The sequence below is a fragment of the Protobothrops mucrosquamatus genome, unplaced genomic scaffold (genome assembly GCF_001527695.2).
Source record: "Protobothrops mucrosquamatus isolate PMUCROS unplaced genomic scaffold, P.Mucros_1.0 scaffold792, whole genome shotgun sequence".
In the NCBI taxonomy this organism is placed as follows: Eukaryota; Metazoa; Chordata; class Lepidosauria; order Squamata; family Viperidae; genus Protobothrops; species Protobothrops mucrosquamatus.
The window spans coordinates 26,583-46,223 of NW_015387059.1; the positions used below are offsets into that span (position 1 = coordinate 26,583).

Sequence of the window (19,641 nt, forward strand, 5' to 3'; positions counted from 1 at the left end):
GATCTCCCCCCATTACTCACGAAAGAATCAGTCTTTTCCCAGCAAAGATCTGATGAAACGCGTTGAACCTCTTCCAGGCGATTGAGTAAAAGAGTCCAGGGACGTACCGCTTTCGGAGCGATCACGTCGGGGTCACCACTTGTAGTGATCCGGTTCCCATGAAACACAAGACACAGGGCTGTCTGCAAGAGTGAGAACCTCGAGTAGATTCGTAAGCTCTCTTTTATTGAAAATTTTACACATAGACCTCATTGTCTTTCCATCTCAAGTAGGAAATAGCAAACCTTCTGGTTAGCGATTTGCTAGACACAGACACAGATAACATTTATTTGTACTTCGTACGTGTTCCAACTGCCAGGGCAGTCTGCACGTACTTATACAATACACATCTTTGGTTAATCTCCACATCTCGTTGTATACGATCAATTGAGGTCCCACACTGCTGGTCCTTTCCTCAGTGTTCAACCTCTCCCATCGAGACATCGAACCCTCGACATGTTGTTGCACCGCCCGTGATCTTTCAGGGATTTTTCTGGGTGTACTCTTCGCCGACAATTCTGCCCTTCCTTTAGGAAGTGGCTTGGGACATTCTGCAGCTCGATGCCCCGGTTGGTTGCATCGAAAACAGCGAAATGTAGGATGAGGTGTTCCGCCAGGTGGACCAGATGCTGGACTTGGAAGCCGTGGTCGTTCAAGATTCATTTGTGGTCCCAGCTGGCCATCACCCCTTGGACGAAATTCTTGTAACCCTGTGTCCAAGTCCATGACCACCCGAAACCACTCCTGTAATTTACCCGGGATTCCCCAGTATACACATGCCTGTCGCAGATCTCTATCCAATCCTGCTCGGAATTGGTGCACCAACAGGCGCTCAGGCCATGTTTGTAATTTACTGGCTATGCGTCGGAAATCCCGCACATATTCTGCAGCCGACCTACCTCGTTGTTTAATCCCTAACACTTCCCCTTCTGCCCTCCGGATCCTAGATACATCCTCAAAACGGGTTAGGAGGGTACCCTGAAATCTCCCCACATTAGCTAGTTCCCGGGCGTGGTCACTATGTAGATTGGCCACCCATTCCATGGCTTCCCCCTGTAGGGCTGCTGTCACTGCCCCTACCATGGCCCACTGAGATGGATAAAGGTGGCCGTATCGATCCATATGTCCTATTGTCTGACTAAGGAAAAGGGCCAGCCGGTCTGAATTCCCATCGAATGTAACATTAAGGGGTGGAGGACCCCAGACGGATCCCTGTGGCCATGGTCCAGAACCCCACCCTGGCCCGGGCGAAGGACCTACCAATACCCTTGCTCCAGGAACTATCGTCTCCGATCCCCTCGAGATTGGGGCCCCGAGGCCTGGCCCGGATCCCCGAGAAGGAACTGCTGAAGGCCTCCCGGGACCTCCTACTCGTGCCCTATCTATTGGTCAACTGGGGCCTTGGCTACCAACCCTCCCCGGGTATAAATCACCCCCATGGCTGGAATCAAGTTTCAGCTTTGAACTTGCTAACCGGAACCGTCCTGTAGCTGACTGGGTGGAGGAGGAACCGCCCTGTGACCAAGACGTTGGTTCTGCACGTGGGGCCCACCACTGCCAGGAGGAAGAGTCCTGATACCCTCCTCCAAATTGTTCACGCAATAGATCCATAGTGGTTTGCCCAGGAGCCGTGGCATAGCTCCAGTTCTCCTCATCTTCATCCGTCATGTGTCGTTCTCACCACTGGGATGTCACTCGGCCTTCCTCCCCAGGTCCAAGTCCATAACCCTCCAGCATCCCGGTTACTGCAGGGCTATGCCACCATTCCCCGGAAAGGGCGTTCCCACCTGTTGCAATTCCTTGGGATCCTGGGACATCACTTGGCTGGTCCACCGGGCTGGGCTCCACCACTTTAGGGTGTACTGCTGGTTGGTCAGCGACCGGAGGGTCTGTTCCTACCTCCTCCACTTGAACATCCTCAGGGTCAGCCTCAACCGGAGCCATGTCCTGAACGCCTTCTGCCATAACTCAAAAATCAAAACAAGCCAACCAGGCTAAGTTCAACAGACCCAAAAGGTGGACAAAGAAACCAGGATAGGCACAGGAAACACAATGGGAATGGGAGACACAGATAAGGGAAACAACTGGGAAGAATATATAAAGGGAATGGAGCACGCACTTTCTGTCAACTTTCCTACCGGAATATTGAAGAAAGGAGACACGAAGACACCTTGATTCAGTCAGCTCCGGTTTACTTTAAGGTAAATTATTGACACAACACAGACCTATAGTAATCGGGCTCTGTGCCATACAAAGTTCGCTCTAGGAGCAACCGCCTCCCAGCGTTGCTTAAATACATTTGAGCTAATGCTACCCCACCCCTGCCCAACAAACCACAACCCCACCCAGCAATTATCAGACACCCCACCCTTCTATCACCCAACCAGCACCCAGCAGCAAGCAAAGAATCTGTTTCCGTCCGTTCTCCTAAATGCTCTCCGGTGTGTCTGGCCGTCAGCTGTTCGGCGAGCCTCCGCTCATCAGCTGTTTGGCGACTCCAGCGTCTTCTGTGCATGTGCGGCTTCCCACAGCCTCCTGCGCAGGTGCGGCTTCCTGGGACCTTCGTTTGCGCAGGCGCAGCTTCTCGTGCTGTAGGGAACCTCCCGTCAGCTGTTTGACGGCCTGAACAATGCCCTGCCGGAGTCCAGATGGTAAGCTGCTTTGGACCCGGTGCTGGCTCTTCTTCCACCTCCACCGTGCTGGCCTGCCACCTTCCCCCTCTTGAATGTCGAGCCCGGGAGGGCTTGACAAATACACTAATATATATATACACTAATATACTAATATATACACTATATATGTATTTATATATATATAAATATAAGAAAAACGAACACCAGGATAAAAATAAACAGGACCGTTTAATATAAACAAGCCTGTGAGTAAAAAAGTTACTTACTGAGCTTTCATCAGCCAAACTACTGACATCATCAGAGTTAGAATGCAAGGTGATTAGGGAGCTTGCCTATATACAGCTGCCTGTCTCTGCGCCCAGCTCCTAGAGCATGTCATCAGCCCATTAGCTATGTTACTCTGCAATGTGTTAAATTGATTCTCATCCGGCAGCCTGTTGGTGGATCTGATGATTGTAGCTCCCTCTCCCTGATCCTGCAAAGAACAAGTATTCAGATATTCCTGCTTCATACTCTCCCCCCCTTTTTTGTCTCTCCTTCCAAGCCGTTCGTTGTCTCCTCCCATAGCAGCTCTTGCCGCCTCACCTACAGCCCTATCACTCAAGTCCTGCCAGGTGCTATCTCGTTGTGGTGTCACCCACCCCCCCTCCACTTTTGCTAGTTCGCTGTCCTCCCTAGGGATCGCAGCTTCCCCATTTGTAGAGCCATGGTCTTGCTTTTGCACCGTATGGGATGGCCATCTACTCCGTGGATTACCACGTTGTTTCTCCCATCTTCTGAGAGTCTGGTATGCTGGTAGGAGGTCTATGTGCCGGTTGATGGAATTTTCATCCGAAAGCTTCTTTAAGAAGGCGGCCACTCTTAGTGGTCTCACGAGATATGGTCTGTGCGTTTCCAGATCGAATGTATGGTTCAAATTGGCCATGTGAGCCCACACTTGCGAGCGCTGCTCCTGCCTTTTGATTGCCAGTTCATGTTCATGGACCCTAGTCCTGAGCCTTTTAGCTGTTTCCCCAACATAATTGCAGGGGCAGTTCCTGCAATTAATTCTATAGACTATGGAAGACTGTTCACCATTGGGGAGCGGCTCTTTGGGACGCATAATCTGGGTTCTTAGGGTCTGCTCTGGTCTATGGGCAATGCTCATATTGTGGGGGACCAGCAGCCGAGCCGTGGCTTCGGCAACACCACAGATGTAAGGTAAAGCTATCCGTGTGGCTGGTGTCATCTTTGCTCCGGAGAGTTGGGCCCTGTGGGGTTGACATGGTCTGCTATAACGTCTCACAAATTCTGTGGGGTAGCCTTGTATATATACACACACATACATACACTAATCAAGGAGAGAAGCAACCTAGAACTAAGGAGAAACTTCCTGACAGTTAGAACAATTAAGTAGTGGAACAACCTGCCTCCAGAAAGCGGTGAATGCTCCAACACTGGAAGTTTTTAAGAATATATGAGCTGATTAGCTCTCATCAGCCAGACATACTCTTCTGAGATTCGAACCTGGGCTGCTTGCACGTTAGGCAGCTGTGTTGACCTTAAGCCACAGGCTTAAGTATATATTGTATATATATTTATATATGTGTGTATATTGTGCATATATATTGCAATATACCGTATATCTATTGCAAAGAACTCACTGCTAACTCACTGCTCACTCCAGGAGTTCGATTCTGAGCGGCTCAAGCCTTCTATTCTTCCGAGGTCGGTAAAATGAGGACCCAGATTGTTAGGGGCAATATGCTAACATTGTAAACTACTTAGAGAGGGTAAAGTACATAATGTAAAGCACTATGAAGCGGTATATAACAGTTGCAAGTTACTCAGAGAAATCCCACTGCAAAATGGGTGGTAAGTTTAACAGACAAATAAATAATGATAGTGGTGGCACTATGTTATTTTTTTCATTAGTTTTCAAACTGCTATGGATACAGATCCATGCATAAAAGTTGAAGTGTTAAATCTAGAATACTCTTCATTTATAGATGTTTGCATCATTATTATTCTTTCGAAAGCACACCTTCATGATATTTCTTTATCAGATGTTACTTTTAACACAATCATGTCTCTGGTTGCTAAATGAGGTAGTCAGTAAGTGAGGTCTACCTTAAAAAAGACTATGTGAATCAGCCAAAATATCTTACAAAGATGTTAAAATTTCTCAAAGTAATAATGCCTGTCCCAGAAAAGCTCTTTTTTTAACTTTTCCCAAAACTAATGTTGGAGACAGACAAACCTCCTGTGGAAGGCTATTTCAGAAGGCCAGCACCATTACAGAAAAACATTGCTTCTGGGCTTTTGTCCACTCAAATCCTCAATAATGGGACTTGGCCAATGTTTCTCGTGGCAGAAAGGGATGGGGCCAATTTTAGTGGAAAAATATCATCCTGCAGATAATTTAGTACCAAGTCATAAAATACTTTATATATGAATCTTGTGTGTCACTGTAGTTATGCATAGTTAGAACTTCTAACAAAAGGATTGTCTAATTAAAATGTGGTAGAATGGACAAATTTCATATGCCATATGATAAAAGTACTAGTCATGTAATAAACCCTATTTATTTCCAATAGATTAGTATTGCTGATAATTCCAGAGAATTCCATATGTATTAGTTTAGCAGATTAGCATGTATACCACCTAAAATGTGCATGCTGACATGTAAATTTTGTAAGTAAAATGTTGCAGAACAGCATTATTGATATTGATAGCTTTTGCTGTGCTGGTCACAGCAAATATGTTAACTTTTATAATATCAACTTGCATACATATATGCAGTCCTTGGTATTATAAGGACCTCCTCATTGATAATACCCATATCACATATACCTGTCTTCATAATCTAGTTCTAATGTAAGTGAACCAGATATAACATATAACAACTTGCACAAGACTATAATTGCAATATGCATGTGAAAGGACAATCAATTGTGTCATGTCAGTGCTTTGTATTGTGCCAGTATTTAAAATATGCATCTGAATGTGGATTTATTTACAGGTAGTCCTCGACTTAGGACCACAATTTAGCACAACATTTCTGATGCTAAGTGAAACAGTTCTTTCTTGCCCTAGTTGTTAAGTTAGTAACACAATTGTTAAGTGAGTCTGGCTTTCCTGTTAACTTTGTCAGAAGGTCACAAAAGGAGATCACATGACCCTGGGACACCAACGGTCATAAATATGAATCAGTTGCCAAGCATTTGAATTTTGATCACATGACCCTGGGCATGCTGCAGTGGTTTCCTGCTTGAGCATGGGGTTGGACTAGAAGATCTCCCAAGGTCCCTTCCAACTCTGTTATTCTGTTAAAAACCTTGTTAACTTCGAACAGTCACTAAATGAACTGTTATAAAAGTCAAGGACTATCTGCATTCATTCATTCATACATTTATTTAGGCATTCATCTTATATTAAACTCTGGGTGGCTCCCAATCAATAATATCCAATTTATATTGCAGTTCTTAACCTGAAATAAGGAATTGTCCAAAAGCTTGTTTTCCTATAAGTTTCTTAAACTGGGTTACAGTAATTTCATCAGTAAATAATTTTCAGAAGTAGATGAAGGAAATTTCCACCTACGAACATGCATATTTTATGATTCTTCATTTATCTGTTTTAAAAATGTAAAGGCAGATCTTTTTAAAGAATGGCATTGTTTTAATTTTTTATTAAAAATTTATCACAAAAGTTAGTCAAAAGTGGCAAGGAAAAAGATATAAGAAGAAATGTAATTAATCATTCCAAATAATCCACATCCTGCCTTTTATTCTCACAATGATCATCCAGATCCTACAGAAATCCCATAAGCAGATCACAAATGTAGTGTCTTCTGTAATTGATATCAAGAGACCTGTTGCCTCCAATATTATTATCCACTAATAACCTTAACCTCCATGAATTTACTTTAACCTCTCTTAAGCAATTTAAATTGGCGGTTTGATTTATTCTGATAGTATCAAAAATAATTTATGCCGTGCGAAGAAGAGTTTTTTAAATTTGAATTTCTACAATTTCAACTCAGTGGATGACCCGAGATTCTTAATTATTTTTCTGTATGATACTTCTTTGTACATATATGTACTGTGCATATCTTAATCATACAACACTTATTTGTCTTCTTTTCTTCAAAGTTTAAGCTTTCCAATTATTGTAGCCTTCATATCAGAGTTGCTGAAGCTGTTTGATCACTTTGAATGATTTTTTTCTGCCTTTTTTTTAGCTCTTCAATGGTTTTAAGATATAATGATCAGAACTGTTCGCAGTTTTAAAAGTACAGCTATAATCACTCCATAAAGTGTTTTTTCTTGTCTCTAAGGCATTATTATACTGTGTCTTTACATCCTTGGATACCTCATACTACAAAATAAAAAAATATAGTTATTTCAGTGTTCTGCAGAGCATACTGGTTTATATAGGAGAAAATACAAGTCTTAAATATATGAGTGTGTTTAAAATGCATAGGGTATGACAGCTTTTATAAGATTTCTATGCTGAACAAAACAAGTTTGAATTATAAATGGGTCCCATTTTAGAAGGAGAAGCAAAAAGTTGGAAATCAGTGTGTTAGTCCTGTTGACTTACATCTTTGTATACCATTGTCACTTTTGCTGTAATAAACACGTCATTGCAAATCCCCCCCCCCCGCGCAGTCACCCCAGAGGTTGACTGAAAGAATGACATTTTTCAAGAAAAAAGTGTCTCTCTTTTCCATTACAACTGCTGGTCATTAATATATATGAACTGATTTCTTAAAATTGAGAAGTACTTGCTATTTCTGTATCACATTTCTCTTAAAACATTTTACCATTACCTTGTAAAGGCTTAGTTTCAATTCCTGCTGTACTTTATAACTGTACAGAAAAAAAGATCACAAAAGAGCTGCACATATAATAAACTCAAGAACATGTCTAGATACCATCTTAAGACAAACCAAAGAATGAAATGGAAATGGAAAGGATACAGTAGAGAATGGAATCAGTCAGGATGAGATCAGTCAGGAATCAGTCAGCTAATGATTCTAGTAACTCCAGGTTGCTAACCAGCAGCCCCTTCCATACAGGTTCCTTCAGTTTTACTCCAGCAGATTAACCCTATGACAGGTCTCAAATGGTACCATTTTAAAAATGTATTTAAAATGGAACCATACATATCAATGCCATTTATTGATTAATGAAAAACATTAAAAAAATAAGAGAACCTATCTCTTTTTTTATACTTAAGGGGATGGGAATGAAAACATTTTGTGGGGAGAAGTTTCTTGTTGACTATTGCTGGATTTGTGACAACAAAATATTCAAGATGTAATAAAAAAAAACATAAATACAGCTTGGATTTGTTCTAGAATCTGGATGGATAGAAATTCAATATTTTATTGTGAAAGTGTTCTGCAATCTTGAGATCCAGAGTGCAACTAACATCTTAATTAAAATTGCATCTAGATTTTAAGAAGTTCTAAAGATATCTAAAACATGAAACTTTTCATTATTTCAGTCAGGAAAATAGCTTTGATTCTTTTGTCGTTATCTATTTTAATTGCCAGACTTAGTTTAATTAATGGGTTTTTGGATTGGCATAGATTTTCAGTGCAGGAATCTCCAGGACTAGGACAATAAGTTACTGTTTCTTGCTTGTAGAGAGGAGATGAGAAAAGGAAGGTCAGATTTACTACAAAACATTTTATTGTCTTTAATGTTCCCAGAATCAGAATTAATCTGAAGTGATACCCATAGATTTGCTAATTCCATTTTGATTTTTATATCAGATAATAAAATTGTATCATCAGTGAAGGTCAAAAGAAATCACTCAGCAAAAGGCAAATTCCACAATCAGGGCTAAATTGAAATAAAAATAACATATTGTAGACTGGCCAGGGTGTGTATGTGGAAGGTGTATAATTAGTATGAAGAAAATACTATAAATGTTTAGCAAAAAATACAATGAATAGTAGTGTCTGATCTCTGCCTAAGTGTTCATTCTAGTCACTCCATAAATAAAATATGACACATAGGTTTCTGTCTTTGCGATTTTTTATTGATTTTCAAAGGTTTTTTTCTGGGGGGAAAATAGGTTAAATAGGTTTTCTTTGATTAAAGATGCATACACTGCGCTATTTGTGCTAATTACAAGCAGCTTCAAATACCTGAGACAGGAAGGCTCAGAACTATTATTCATTAATGGTAAAAACTACAGTACTGTAGATTCCACCCATTTTTTTTATTTTGAAACAAGGGAGGCATCATTGTTTGAAGCACATCTTGAACATTTTTATATTGTGTGAAATGTAACCTGGTACATTTTTACATGTTTGAGCAAGCAGAACTTTCCCAAGCTGCCTTTTGCTTTAGGTATGAGATGCAACCTACATTGTCAATTGTATGCCAAAACCATGCCTAGTAATTCCGGAATATTAATTCACACCAGGAACAGTTCACAGAAGGAGTTCCGATTCCATTTTGAATCTGTACACATGTGATTAAAGAATAAGTATGTTTTTGAAAAGTGAGCCGCATCAGAAAATAAAACTGGGGGGAGGGGAAATTACAACTACTGTACAGTAACAGTTTGGGCTGGATTTGTTCAAAGTAAAACATATTTGCATGCTTGCAGTAATACTCTGCAGGATGTATCTCAATCATACCAGGATGGTGAAGTTAAGATGATCTAGTACAGGGGTAGGCAATGCTGGCTCTTTTATGACTTGTGCACTTCAACTCAGAATTCCTGAGCCAGCCATGCCAGCCACCCTGATCTAGTATAAGTTCAATGGGTTTCCTGTGTAATGCAACTGGTATTAGATTATTCTAAGCAGACCAAGAGAACCAGTTTTGTGTGGTGGTTAAGGTATCATTCTGGAAACTGGAAGACAGTGAGTTCTAGTCCCGCCTGAAGCACAAAACCCACTGGATGACTTTGGGCCAATCACTTTCTCTCAGCCCTAAAAAGGAGGCAAAGACAAACCACTTATGAAAAACCTTGCCAAGAAAACCAGAGGGACTTTTCCAGGCAGCCTCTGGGAATTAGATAGGTTTGAACGGAAGGGGAAAAAACACACTATACCTAATCAGAATAATAATTGATTATATGTAGATGAGTTCAACATTTATTCAAGACATTCTAATACATAAAGCACCAGAAAAATGCTCATAATGATGGGATAAGAGTGTGCACTTAGTACATTTAAACAACGTTGTCAAAGACTTGGAAGCCTAACAAGATAAGTCTGCTTTTCCTAAGAACATTTTCTTTGAGCAGTCAAACTCCTCTTTTCAAAGCAGTGAGATATCTACATCATATAACTGTCCCCAAACTCCGAAGGGCACTAATTTTAGCACACTGCAATGCACTTCTCACAGCAATTTTAGAGGGCTAGTATAAAAAAATTCCATATGAGTTGAGCCTGCTCCCCTATGGACAAGGGACTATTGAAACTATAGCTCACGTCCTACTATGCTGTGCCTTCTATAAGGACTCTGATAAAGCACCCAGGAAACAGTGTTTTTTAAATGTACAATTGCTATTATCGGAGCATGAGAATGAGAAATGCTCACCAACAATCTGCCACTAATTATAACTTTTATTATTGTTGTTATTTGTAATGCTGGTCTGTGACCATAATAAAAAACAAAATTATTAAGCACTTTTAAAAGTGTAGGATACTGTTTCTAAATCCATGGACTGCTATTTGCAGGTATCTGAAATACCCTATTATATTTGGAAACAATGTTGCTTTATTGGAAATGTATTTATTTTACTCCATTGTAGCATATATAATTCTTCAGATTCACCTACCCCCATTGTGTTAAAATAGTTACATAAAATGGCATTTGAATGTCATTATCAAACATTAAGCTATTGTTATTTGTCAAATTTCTATTTGTCTTCCTTCTGCATATTAGCATTTCATCCAGAGCTACAGAGTATTTTATGGTGCCGCATGCTATAATATCTCAGTGAAAATAACTATGGATTGTCTAGTGAGAAAGACGAAGCATTGCAAGGCATCACTTTAACTGAAATGTTTGAACCAACTTCTAATTTCTGGATTTAGATAGGGTTAACTTAACGTGGATGCAAAAATCCAGAACATTAGATAGCAGGAAAATGTTTTTTGTATCTGCTGGCTGCTCTTCATTTTGTTACCATCCAAATATGGGAGTGCTACTTGAGAAGGAAAGAAAGAAACTGTACTTTCTAGAGTTGTAGAATGGTGGTACATTAAGGTGACCAACGTTTTTACAATGAAAAGGAGGACACAAATAAATTGAAGAAAAAAATATCGTAAATAAAAGAAACATTTTATTCATTGCAACAATAATACAGACAACTTGCATGTGCAAAGTTTTCCAGCCGGGTGTTTTGGCGTGCTCAGCAGCAATTCCTATTGGCTTTCGAAAGCCAATAGTGGGAGTAGCACAGCTCATGCAAAAGTTGAAAAAAAAACCCATCAAAAAAAGGTGCCGGAACGCCGTTCTGAGCGTTCTATGAGGAGAAAAAAAGCCCTGCAGATTAGTCTTCAAATATCGAAAAGGAGGACATGAAGGAGGACACTTTTTGAGGGAGGACAGAACTTAAAAAAGGAGGACTGTCCTCCCTAAAGGAGGACGGTTGGTCACCTTAGGTACATTGATATTCCCACAATTACAAAAAGTACCTTTTTGGGATTGAATCTGCAATGTCCTAAAAGAAAGATATTCAGACATGGAAACTTACTAGGACTTTGGACCAATTATACTGTCCCAGTCCAACCTATTTCTCAGGATTGTTGTGGGGAAAAAATAGAGGAGGAATGCTATGTATGCCATCTTGATCTCCTAAATGAAAGGTGGATGTAAGTCTGATTAATGATAATTGTTAATAATAGTTTTGTTTTGATGTATTTTTGAACCACAATTCAAATACAGTCAAACTCGGGACTGTTTTTCAAACTTGACAACTTTAAAATATGTGGACTTCAATTCCCAGAATTCCCCAGCCATAATACATCTTAGAGTTGCCAAGTTTGAAAAACACTGCTCTGGGAGCTTCTTGTAATTCGTATATCTTATATTGAGCACATTTCTAATTTTTTGTCAACTTGTGTACTGAGAAATTGTACTGCGGTGATGAAGTATTTTAACAACCCCTAAACCGCTGCCAGCTTTAGGCTGGTAGAACAGTAATGCACAGTAGTAGTAGTGGTGGTAGTAGTAATAGTAGTATAGAAATAGTTGTGTTTCTCTCTCTTTTTTCAGCTATTCTGAAAGCAGTTTCTCTTTTCCCTTGAATCCAATGGGCTGAATATAGTTAGCCATTAAAACATTATATAGACCTCCTGGTCACAGAGAAAGACATTCTTACTAGTGGAAGATTTATCAAAGTTGGGGGCTGGCATTGAACTTGTTTACTTTTACACCAAATGAAAAGTATAATCATAAGCTAAAATTTAGAACAGTGGGCATCTTAAAGTGTGACTACTAGATTCAGGGGGCAAAAATCTGGATAACCATTAGATGACAGCAAGGAGAGGCAGAAAACTAGCTCTTTGTTGCTGTCTTGTCGTCATGCATCCCAACTTGATAGTTCTAAAGTTGGTTTTGTTGAATGACTGTACCTATGATTCCTACTGAACAAAATGTTTTATGGAAATTCTCAGTCATCCATGTCATAGTTGTCCGAAAGGTGCTTTTTCAAGAGGCAACTGGACTTCAAAGACTAACAAGGAAGTCCAGTTGCCTCTTGAAAAAGCACCTTTGGGACTATTGAACAAAATGTTTTTCATGTTACAGTTGTGTTAAAACCAGATATTTTGATCAGAAATGGCATAATTTCATCTTTGATTTGTCTGTTGTGAGCTGCTAGTAATTCAGCTCCCATTCTTCAGATCCTGCTATATTTATCATTGTCATCCATCTTAATGAGAGCATAATGAAAATAAAATTAATCTTACGAGAAGTTTCAGTATTCCTGGTGGCACTTTCTATGTATCTAAAATCCTACTTATGTTTTGATGTGCATTTTTCTTGACCTCTATCTCTACCAACTCCTTGCCAGATCAACTTTCCAAGAACTTTGTATTTTATTGATCCATAGTTCCAAATTAGGTGGTCTTCACATACATTAGAGCAACTCCCATCGGGATGGGAGCAGGCCTGTTCTGCTGAGGCTTGGTTTAGTGGGGCTGCCTCTCTACCAAAGAAGAGGGTGGGAAGGTGCATGTCCTCTTTTTCCTCTGCTGAGACTGGTGATAACCGCCAGGTAGGAGCCAGGGAGCAATAGGTCACATTCCTGGTTCAGAGTCTTGGGCCATAAGTGATTGTGGAAGATGCAAGCTCCCCCAGGTGAAGGGCCACCTATGGATGGCTCAAGGAGGGAACATACAACTTCCCCATCCAGGTTCTCTTGCAAACTCCTCCCTTTTTGCTGCTGTGGTTTTCAGCAGTCTGGGGTAGGAAAGAGGTAAGCAAGACTGCAATGTGGGCTTGCCTCTACATTCTTTTTTCTGTTCCTCCTCCACCTTTCACTACAAATTCTTGCAGGGAATGGTCTTCCTGTTTTAATGAGCAGGAAAACGGGGGGGGGGGATAACCAATTCCTCCCTGATATGAGTCTCCCATTTCCTGGAATTTATTTGTTTCCTTGGTTTGTTTGTTTCAGGGCTGAAAGATGTCTAACTCTAAAAAGAAAATGGGGTTCGGCATTGTCACCTCTTGAGAATCCAGATCCTGCTCCAATGCTGGGAGAAGCCCAGCTGCAGCCAGCAGCACCTCAGCTCCTGTGATCCCAAATCTTTTGCCTTCCAAATCCACGTCTCAAGTCTGATCACTTTATTCTGCCTGCTAGTACCACAAATGGCTACACAGAGAAAGCACTTTGTGAAAGATTTCAACCCATATATCACCTGCTGCATCTGTAAAGGGTATTTGATCAAGCCAACTACCGTCACCGAGTGCCTGCATACTTGTAAGTAGGGATTTGTGAGGCATCCTTTTTTCCCTGCTGCAATTAGTGCTCATTAATCAATCAATTAATTAATGCTTTGGCACTTGTGAGATTAAGGCTGGTGGTTTAGAAGCCATTAATGTTTAATATTTACTAGAACATATTTCAGTATACATTGTCACTTACAAGATATGTTTGAATTATTAATTAATAGTAAGAAGTTGGAAACCATGAAGGGAGTTTTAATAGTAGGATCATAGTTTTATTTATCTATTTTTATCCTACATTTATTTATTTTGTTGTTTATTATAGTTTTATCCCATCTTTATTACTTTATAAGTAACTCAAAGCAGTGAACATACATAATGTTCCTTCCTCTTTTTATTTTCCCCACACAACAGTGCTGTGAGATGGATTGGGCTGAGAGGGACTGGTTGGCCCAAAGTCACCCAGCTGGCTGTCATGGCTTTCATACCTGGTTTTTAGCCTTGTACTTTAACCAGTAAACCAAACATATATGACAGCAAGAAACATAGAGCATCTGCCTAGATCAGGGGTGTCAAACTGCCGGCTTGTGGGCCAGATGCGTCATGGCGAAACAGCACCCACCCCATTGCCAGCAATGGGAAAAAAGTTGCAATACGTCGCGACACGTCACATGGCACTAGATCCAGATATTCTAGGAATCAAGAGTATTTCAGCAGAAAGTGGAGTGTGGGAGACATACTATAAATGAAAAGGGTACATTTGCAAGTGTTTAGAAAAATATCTCTCCCTCCTCATATGTTAACAATAGCCACTATAACACATACAGGTGTTCAGAGTACCTCCTCCTCCAAGGTTATTAGCTGAAAGCATGAGACACAATATTTAACCATATAAAAATGGACATAATAATCACATAAACTGTACAGTGCTAAATCAGGCATAATTCTTTGTAGCTTTCATAACTTGATTTGACAATCTTAAATATCTTAAAACTTCATTGCAAGAATGGTCTTGAATCTTCAAGCTCAAGCATTTGGGTTTTCAAATAACGTGGAAAATCAGGATATATTTCTAGTAGATCTTGGGCTATTAGATTTCCTTAAAAAAATCAGTAATTTGCAGTTAGTATTTACATATTTTCCTAAAACACATCTTATCTGATTTTGCAGTCTGCAAGAGTTGTATTGTGCAACACTTTGAAGACAGCAATGATTGTCCCAGATGTGGCAATCAAGTACATGAGACCAATCCATTAGAAATGTTACGGTAAGGGGTTATTTAATAAATTATTTCAAAGGAAAACAGTTTAGCAACAATGTTATGAAATAAGAAAAAAATGTATCTAGTGCTGGAATTCCAAATTACCAACATTTTAGATAATTGAGAATAATAGAATAGTTCTTTATCACCTTAACAAAATGTTAGTCATTGAATCTTGTTAAAATCAATTATTATTAAAATTTGCCACACATTTTAAATTAGTTTCAAATATAACAAAAGGATCTGCCCTTGTTTCAATCAACTCAGTTTCAGTTTTACAGGTCACAAATCATTAATTTCCCAGATTTAAATATCGCCAACCAATTTTCAATTATACTGGAAAAAATCCTTTCTTTACATCATCTAAATATTTTTGCACATATGCTTTGCAACTATAATAAGATACTGTTCCGTGATATGATATGTACTCAACTTTTTTACCTTCTCTTCTTGCTCAACTCCGAAAATACTTTGACGTGATTTATTTTAGAAAAACTCTTCCCCTGGTACAAATCCCACCTCTCTCTAGTTTTTTGATGGCTTTTTTTTATGAGCTTAAACAATACTGGGTATCAGCACATATAATAAATGGCTTTCCCTTTCTTCCTATCAACCATCCAAATGTCATGAGCAGCAGGAAAGCAAACATCTTCCTACATTCACTAACAGTCTACTGCAGAGGTCCCCAACCTTTTGGGCACCAGGGACCGGTTCCATGGAGGAAGGTTTTTCCACAGACCGGAGAGTGCGTGGTTTTGTGTGCTGCCTGCATCCCACGGATGGGGCTTTGCTTGTTTGTGCAGACCAGTTGCTGGCATGCTGCATCCCAGTACTGGTCCACGGACCGGGGGTTGGGGACCCCTGGTCTATTGAACAACTAACTGACACGGACTCACACTGCAGGATTCCCCAGAAATATGGTTCACTGACAGGGAACTACAGCACCTGCAACAAGACATATGCTCTTTTTTTAGGCAAACAAAACTCAGTGGCAGGAAGCATCATGGATAACAGATATGAAGGTTCTAAACAATATGCTCATTATGGAAGAGAATGAAGTTTCTAGGAAGAGAGTAGTGATGAGGAATGATGGGAAACTACAGCAACATGGTGATAGCTGCTGGTCTGTGTTTTGCCTTGATTGAAGGGGTTAAAGAAAAAAAAGAAGTGATGTTTGTTTTTAGAAAAACAATGTCTTTTAATCTGCCAAAATAGCAAATACAATGCAAGGAAACATTAAGTATAAAACCAGTTGGCAAAACAATAATGCATTAAACTTTTACTGTACACTTTGTGCCCCATTGCTGCTAGCTGAATAAGTGTAGGGGTCAGAAGGAGGCAGGAAAGGACTGGCATATAGCCCTCCCATCTTCCCTTACATCACATAACCTACAGATTTCTGGGAAGTGTAGTCAGAAGGAGCAGTGGAGCTGAAGTGGTCACAACTTTTCCAAATTTCATTCCCACAAGAGTCATGGGTCACAGCATTCTGTAAGTTATCCATTTGAATTATCTTGGTTCAATAATTGTTGTCCTACCTTCCAATTCACTTGATTGAAGGTTACAAGTAGATAAGGGAGTTCCAGTAGGATATATGTATACATATTGTTTTCAGTGTCAATAATTGTAGCTAATTTTTAATTAGACTAAGAGTTGTATCTTTTGAGATCTTATGGATTGCCAAAAATACAAATGAATGTTTTCTTGTTGAAGAAGTATGCTAGTCTAAGATACAAGGATTTTTTTGTGTATATGTGTGTGCATATGTATAATTTTATTCAGAAAATCTAAGTATTAAAAATGGAAACAGTACATATAAAATTAAATAGGTTTTGCAATTACATGCCACATCAAAGCATCACTCCAACTGACCTTTTCCTTTGTTTGTATATTCATGTCCTACTATTACTATTTTCTCTCTGCCTGGGAAAAATTAATAACTTATGCATGGCTATCTATGCAAAATAGCCATGGAATCAGCTATATGAATATCTGCTCAAAATGTCTAAGTATCTGTTATTTTAAATCTCTGGTATCTTATTATTTTTCTAGTCCAAGGTGATGGCGGTAGCAGCAACAAAGAAAGAAGTGTTAGAGTATAAACTGATTGCTTGAATCAGGGATTAATTCATTAAAAACGTGTTTATGCATTCATTTATAAGCTTGTTCTGAACACAGCTGACATGTTCGTTGTATCCTTTACATTATGACCCCCATTTGTTCTTCAGTAATTTTAAGAATATAGATACTCTTGGCATTAATTTGAATAGTTGTGGATCAAAAATTACAATATACACCAAGATATCTGCTCATCCCACTTCTAAGCATATTTATAAATAGTTAATATCATTACCCAATTATGGATACACTTTAGTATCACTATAATAAATGGCAATTCAAACAATTTAATGGGCTTCAGATTCTGACAATATCTTGAAGCAAGTCTGTTGGTTCTAACCTAGTAAGATAATAAGACAGATATGTTTCTGGATGGGGTCATTATGCATGTGTATATGTGTTGGTAGACTACTTCTCCTCTTCAGAAGAACATTTGAGTTCTTTCCAATTCTACATTTTAGCCAAAAGAATATCTCCCCGATCAATTTCATAGTCCTCAAAAGAGCAAGGATTAGCTCAAAATTCATTTAAAGTTGTTGCCATTCAGAATTACAGAGCAAACAATAGAGCCCCATTAGCTTTATGGAATCAAAAGTCAAATTACACATATTGCTATCTTTGGGAGTACATCTCTTCCCTACAGAACAGTCATGGAGTTTGTAATCACTTTCAGAACATTTGCTCAAAAAGAAATTGAAAATATATTTAGAATAGCTCTGTTATTTCCCTTTGAAGTTCTCTAATGTATGCCCGTAATGTCTGTTAATATATGCATATATACATATTAAGCATTTTGAGTTGTTGATTTTTTTTCTTTTCAAGGCTGGATAATACTTTAGAAGAAATTATATTTAAGCTGGTTCCAGGACTTCGAGAGAGTATGTTTTTGCTCCTCTTAACAAGATTATTCATTTTTGTAATCCTGTTGCATTATTAATTTTAGTTACAAATTTGTTTTTTGTTACTAAAAACTAGAAGAATTGCACCATGAAGCTGAATTCTGGAAGAAAAACAAACCTATAGAAAATGGAAAAGGTATTTACATTTATTTCACAATGTAACATTTTAACTTCCAACTTATTAAAATGTCAGAAACTGCAGTCTTATTTTTCACTTGCATTTGTTAATAAATGCAGATATGTACATCTTACTGAAGGAACAAGCCATCCACCATCAGTGCCTTTATTTTATATTACTTAAACTTTAAATAATTAAGTGTCATAAACTGCATTACTGATTTCAAGTACTTCAGAACATTTTCTGCCTCACCTAAGTTTGAAAAGCAGAAGTAACACCTTCTCCCAGTTCCCTCTCAGAGAAGTTTCTTGTAGAAGTTGCACAGCAAGTGCAATAGAAAACAGCTGCTCCAAACAGAATGGAACTCTCTTGGCACTGCTTCAATAAGATACATGACATTGGTTTCAAGAAAACTTGGCCTAGATTGCAATCTTAGCTTGTTACTTTCTACATTGCTATCTATGCACTTTTTTTGGTTTCAGAAGAAAATGCAAATTCTGAAAATCCTAAAGATGGTGAAAATGGAGATGAAAACCAAGATAATAAAGACTATCACAGGAGCGACCCACAGATTGCTATTTGTCTGGATTGTTTACGTAACAATGGGCAGTCTGGTGATAATGTAGTAAAAGTGAGTTTTGAACTCTTTATACAGTATTAATTAGTAGAATGATGCAGATTAAACAGGTATGATATAAACAAGTAAGATTTGTTACTTAAATGCTGTTTTTCTATAATTAAAGGAAATCTGAACTAATTTCTTAATTTTTTTCTGCAGTTCCCATATCTGAGTCTTCATTCCACTGTCTAAGTGAGCTAATTTTAAAGTTCTAAATATAATTAAAAGTTAAGAAACTCCAATTCTCTGTCCCTGTAGCTGGTGCTGTTGAAAGTTACAGTACAATAATATTTGTGGGACTTCAAATTCCACACATCTGGATTAAAAGAAAAATATATTTTATTAACAGAAGAAGAATCAACATCTTGCCCCCAATTGGTTTTTCTTTGTTATATCACAAATATCAAATAGTTTTCTTTGTTATATCACAAATATCAAATAGTTTTCATTAGAAATTAAATAATAAATAATGTATCAAAGAAGTCATCACATTTAGTGAACTTAATCTGTATAAAATCATTCTTGCATGTCAGCATAAGATATTATATATTGTAGCATTGGCTAGAATTCAAGCCAGTTTAGTCTAATGGTTAAGGCACCAGGCTAGAAACTGGGAGACCCTGAGTTCTAGTCCCGCTTTAGTCATGAAAACTGGCTGGGTGGTAGGCCAGTCATCCTCTTTCAGCCCAACCCACCTCACTCACAGGTTTGTTGTGAGGAAAATAAGTGGTGGAAGGTGTTGGATACGTCACCGTATTGAGATGTTTGTACAAAATAATAAAGACAAGGTATGTATAAATAAGTAAATAAAATTGATAGGTTATCAGATTACGTAGGTAGCATTTGGAGTGTAAGCAATTCAGATTTTAATATCTAAGTTTATAGTTTTTGTCTCTCTTTTTTTAGGGGTTGATGAAGAAATTCATACGGTGTTCTACACGAGTAACTGTAGGAACGATAAAGAAATTTCTAAGTTTAAAATTAAAGCTTCCAAGTTCTTATGAGGTATGATGTTCTAACACCCAAAGTAGTAGATGCTGTCCTTTG

At 38.7% G+C, this 19,641-nt stretch overlaps 1 protein-coding gene across 2 annotated transcripts in view; it reads left to right on the forward strand.

The window, feature by feature from the left end:
- Positions 1-19,641, forward strand: part of PCGF5 (polycomb group ring finger 5) — a 40,322-nt gene that overhangs the window by 12,818 nt on the left and 7,863 nt on the right. The window contains exons 2-7 of one of the 2 annotated variants that reach the window (XM_015818806.1): positions 13,308-13,613; positions 14,750-14,846; positions 17,781-17,836; positions 17,934-17,993; positions 18,458-18,606; positions 19,501-19,599. In XM_015818806.1, coding sequence (XP_015674292.1) covers positions 13,502-13,613; positions 14,750-14,846; positions 17,781-17,836; positions 17,934-17,993; positions 18,458-18,606; positions 19,501-19,599 — 573 coding nt within the window. In that variant the 5' untranslated portion in view covers positions 13,308-13,501. The remainder of the gene's footprint in view (positions 1-13,307; positions 13,614-14,749; positions 14,847-17,780; positions 17,837-17,933; positions 17,994-18,457; positions 18,607-19,500; positions 19,600-19,641) is intronic. The other variant, XM_015818807.1, reaches the window with a different exon arrangement.